Source organism: Myotis brandtii, unplaced genomic scaffold (genome assembly GCF_000412655.1).
Source record: "Myotis brandtii unplaced genomic scaffold, ASM41265v1 scaffold324, whole genome shotgun sequence".
NCBI lineage: Eukaryota > Metazoa > Chordata > Mammalia > Chiroptera > Vespertilionidae > Myotis > Myotis brandtii.
Genome location: NW_005362439.1, coordinates 2,700,870 through 2,705,266, shown reverse-complemented (window position 1 = coordinate 2,705,266; position 4,397 = coordinate 2,700,870). Strand labels below are relative to the sequence as shown.

Sequence of the window (4,397 nt, the reverse complement as noted above, 5' to 3'; positions counted from 1 at the left end):
GCTCCCCGCAGCAGGCTGGGCTCCCAGGACGGCGTTGCAAACTGTTGCATCAGACAGCAAGCAGCCAGCTGGGCCGCCAGGGTTTCTAGGAAGATAGGAAGGGTTTGAGATCCTCTGTGGTCTCTGGGGGACGTTGGCTGTCACCCACGGCGTTTACACGCTGGTAACACAATCCCCTGAAATCTCCAGCTTGCGCCAGTCGCCAGTCAGGCAAGGGCCTGAGCCACAGGTGAAATTCGCTAAACTCCTTTGCTCCAGCCCCACCCATGGCCCCAGGCTGGACCCACTGAACTGAACTCGGTCGGCTTTATTAATAGCAAGGGCCCTGAAGGAATGAGCTGGGTTTGATTTCTCTTCCCAAGTACAAGAATGCCCCTGAGGAATTTCTCACTCCGTGAAAGTGCAAAACTAATTTACCCAGACAAGAGCTGTTGCCGGTTCCCAAAAGGGCTTGGAAAGATCCCAGCAGGAATGTTCAGTGGTTTCCAATTCCCTTCACCCCAGCAGCGGGACATGCAGACACTGACCACCAAGAACTTCTTGGTGGGGGGGGACCCGCTTCTTCCACAGATAGGCGTTCCTTTTGGCATATCTCAGGCCCCCCTGCTTTGAAGACTTTGGACATCAGCCAGAGAATGCACTACCAGAAACCTATGCAGACACCACACATACAATGAGTTCTCTAGATTCAAATGGTTCTGCAACCCAGGTAAGGGAAAGTCCTCCTCACTCTCCATCCTTCTGGTCTCGGAGCCACTGCCTTCCTGAAGAGGAGAGAAAATAATGCTGGATCTGGAAGGATGGGGCAGTCTTAGGGGGTGGGATATTCAAGAAGAATAAGAATCTACTTTCTAAAGGGATTTCCAGGGACATAGTCTGAATTCTATGGTCCAATTCTTTTATTTATTTATTTATTTATTTGGAATGGGTCAAGACCAAGGTTCTTTAGTATTAATAGTTTCCCAAAAGACAAACACTGGCAATTTACCTTATGCCTTCTGTCTTTTCTAGGATGTTGATGGTAAAAATCTATTCCAGTTGAAGAATCTTGAGAGCTAAAACAGGCCTACTGTTTTTCCTTCCCCTCATTATTATGAATCACTCATTCCCAAGATTCCATTAAAAAAAATGACCTGAAAAATTCATAAGCATTATCTGACACATCCCTTTGTCAGGTAGTCACTGTTTGTTTAAGCCAGCAATTTCCTTTGACCAGTGGGGTATTATGGCACTATGAGATTTTTTTTATTGTAATAGATGTTTCATAAATATGGCCCAAACTGTTTCTGTCATCAACAGTGATCTTGTGAACTGAAGGAGTGATGAGGAAGGATGAAAAGGATTGTGGACAAGTGCTGTACTATCTCCAGGTCCCGCTTCTAAGGGTATATCAGAGCCCAGAGAACTTGTGCCAAATGGGTGTCAGCAAGATGCTCTATAGGGTCAGGGGGCTGCCAGGGGCTGATAAAATGTCAGATATGTATGTGAAATATGTCTCACCTGGTGAAGCAAGTCTTTTAATATTGTGGGGCCTCTGCAGGCAAGAAAGTTGGAGCTATGGAGTCAGGAGCCAGGTAGGAATGGGAAAACGTGAGCTCAAAGCCCATGTTAGATTCTCTGCTGTACCCTTAGCACCTACAGATTGTGGGCTCTTGATGCATGTTTGTAGAATAAATGCATTGAAAAAATGAGGAAAGGAGCAGAGAGAGAAAAGATCAAAGAAGTCCAAGGATTTTATAAGAGGCAGCTTGGGATGTCCAGAGCTCTCTTGTAGGGGATAAGAGAGGAATCCTTCTAGTTCAAAGACATTGGGCAAGAGATTGAGAACTGTTAAGGGATAAGTCGCCTGAGGCCCCTTCTGCTTGGTTTCCTTGTTTGGAAAGGCCTCCACTTGGTGATTCCAGAGTGTGCAGTCACTCTGTGTAACCAAGCCTGATGACATCATCAACAATTGCCTCACCTTGACTGGATTCCCAGAGCAAACTTCTGGAGAAGTGAGGGGTCTGGGGGAGGGTGTGTATCTGAGATCCAGAGGACAGGAAAATCCCCCAGAAGCCTCACTTTAAAACCATAAGCAAGTTGTGGCCCAGATGGTTAGATGATGCAGACATAGATGAAAAGTGTGATTTGTTTTCCACATTTATTGGGCACTCAAAGATTCTAGACACTATACTGAGCCCAAACCCAGACAAAGCTCCTGTTCTAAGAGCTTATGATCTAAATTCCTTGTGGAAAGTCTGTCTTTGAAATGTTTAAGGCACCTCATTTGATCCGCATTTCCACTTCAAGTCATGTACCTCCTTCCTGAGAAACCCACCGCATTTGAAGTTTGTAGCTGGCCTTCCTTCTGTTTTTACTATTTACGTGCCAATTTAAAGGGTGGAGAGAGCCACATTAGTTTTAAAATAAGACACGAATAGCAGAATGAGGCTTGGTGAAAGTAAAAACCGCAGAAGGGATTTTTTTTCCCCTCTCATACTTTTCAGATTTTCCTAGAGCCACCTTTATTTTCTCAGAGCCCAGACATAGAAAGTGAGTGGGCCTCTCCGGATGCTCTTCCAAGAGAAAGCTACAGCCTCCTGCCTGTTCTCTCATTGCACCTTTAGGTTTGTTTTTCTTTTTAGACAACTGAGTCCTCAGTGGGGGCTCAGAAAACAATTGAAGCCCCTAATTCGCATGTGGTGTTTTAAAAGCATTCAGAGCAGATTTGGGTTTGTTTTTGCATGGTTTATGCCTTACCTCTTCTGTCCAGTTGTATCAGCTTGTACATTCTGGGTGATGGGGACATGGTTTGAACGTCAGATCCCCCTAGTGGGTTCCCAGCATTGCCATTTACCAGTCGTGTGACCTCATCTGTCAAGTGAGAATAATGATGCACACCTCTCATGCCTGCAGTGAGGATTAAGGTCTCAAGGCACAGAAAGGACAGCACAAAACGAGCACTTAACACATTGCAGCTATGTCGAAAATAGATCCTTTCATCTGTTGGCTCCTTCCTTAACCACCTCCTCCTCCTATTTTCAAGAAGGAAAGAAAATTAAGTTATCTACTCCAAGTGGTTGATTTATCCCCATTTTATGTCACTAAAGGGCCCATGAGAAGGAGAGAGACAGCCCAAACTTTCAAACACCCGAGCCTTTAAATAGGATGGATCAGTATTCTTTGCCTCTCAGCAAGAGGTGACTAAACCAGCAATGTAGGGACTAGGGAAACCTCGAAGGCCAACGGTGGGGTGGATTGGTGGGGTGGCCGGAGCTCAGGAGATGGGGAAGAGTGGTCGGGAAAGCAGGCCCAGAGCTGAGGTGAGGGGCCAGAGGGGTGCCAGCCACCAAAATAAATAAACAAAAAAATCCCACCCACTCTGGGGGTTCCGAGTTTACTGGTCTGCAGGTCGAGCCTGCCAGTCCAGGGGCCTTGGTGCCTTGGGACCCGAGGCGCGTGCGGCAGCGCCCTCTGCCGGCCGCGATGGACTAATCGTCAACTGCGCGCCGGCCCCACCGCCCTGCAGGTGGGACACGGGATCCCTCCCGCTGCCTCCGCCTCCGCTCCATCCTTTGCGAGGACCGCGCTGCCGGGTCTCCGACAGGATTTCGGGAGACGCGCCCCTTTCTGACGCCTGCGAGCTGAGCAGAGATGATGCTGTGCTCAGAAATAATTGATTCGCTCGGGGATCGGAGGCCGCGGGAACCCACCCAAACTCCGAAGAGGCTGCGCCTCTTGGGGTTCGGAGGCAAAAGCCTGCTGGGCTGTCGGAGGCGGTTTGAAAGTGTCGTCGTCTGTCGCCAAGACGGGTTCTGCCGACAGAGAGGAGCCCCGGGTTCGCTTTCTGCCTCATCCACTTCCAGCAGCTGGGTGACCTTGGGCAAGGGACTTAAATGTCCGTGTGCCTTCGCTTCCTCATCGTTAAGATGAAGAGAATGATCCCGGCGCAGCGGACTGACCTGAGGAGTAATGGGACCAGACAGCCTGGGTTGGAATTCTGGCACTGACATCCGCTAGCTGTGTGCTTGCGGCGAGTTACTTAACCTCTCTGTGCCCCCGTTTCCTGCAAAATAGGAGAAGAGCGGTACTTACCTTCGAGGGTTGTTGCCTGTAAAGCGCGTTACACAGTGCCTGGCACCGAGTAAGCGCTCAATAAAAGGTGGCTATTGTGGCTGCTGTCGTTATTATTGTTCTTCAGTCCGCTGAGCACGCGAGCGGAGAACTCTGGCTGGCGGCTACGATTGTCTCTTTCTTGGGTCCGGCTATTTCTTTCCGGGCATCGTTAACACCTTTTACCACGCACTCGCGTCCTTCTCAGTTGCCGAAGGACAGCCGGCCTTCCCGGGTTTGGAAAATCGAGGTTCCCTTGGAGGCGGGCCAAGGACGTGGTCGCGGGCTGCAAGGACCGGGACCTC

The 4,397-nt window shown here is 49.3% G+C and overlaps 1 protein-coding gene across 2 annotated transcripts; it reads right to left on the bottom strand.

Annotated features, from left to right (window-relative positions):
- Window positions 1-6: 6 nt before the first annotated feature.
- Window positions 7-4,391, bottom strand: LOC102246553. 2 transcript variants are annotated; one of them, XM_014543342.1, is made up of 3 exons: window positions 3,381-4,391; window positions 2,740-3,014; window positions 7-764 (listed from the first exon to the last, which is right to left on the bottom strand). In XM_014543342.1, the coding sequence occupies exons 1-3, from the start codon at window positions 3,833-3,835 to the stop codon at window positions 727-729; spliced, it is 768 nt and encodes a 255-aa protein (XP_014398828.1). In that variant the 5' UTR covers window positions 3,836-4,391; the 3' UTR covers window positions 7-726. The 2 variants fall into 2 exon arrangements, 1 of the variants encoding a protein (XP_014398828.1); XR_001362982.1 differs by lacking the exon at window positions 7-764 and having other exon boundaries at window positions 894-3,014; window positions 3,361-4,391.
- Window positions 4,392-4,397: the final 6 nt, after the last annotated feature.

What these genes read in the sequence shown, in the direction of transcription:
- LOC102246553 (XM_014543342.1), bottom strand. Translation starts at nt 3,835, where the DNA reads ATGAGGCAGAAAGCGAACCCGGGGCTCCTCTCTGTCGGCAGAACCCGT. An exon ending in CAGGCTCGACCTGCAGACCA is followed by an intron (nt 3,015 to 3,380) that starts GTAAACTCGGAA and finishes TCTTGAAAATAG; the next exon opens with GAGGAGGAGGTGGTTAAGGA. An exon ending in GATACAACTGGACAGAAGAG is followed by an intron (nt 765 to 2,739) that starts GTAAGGCATAAA and finishes TCTCCTCTTCAG; the next exon opens with GAAGGCAGTGGCTCCGAGAC.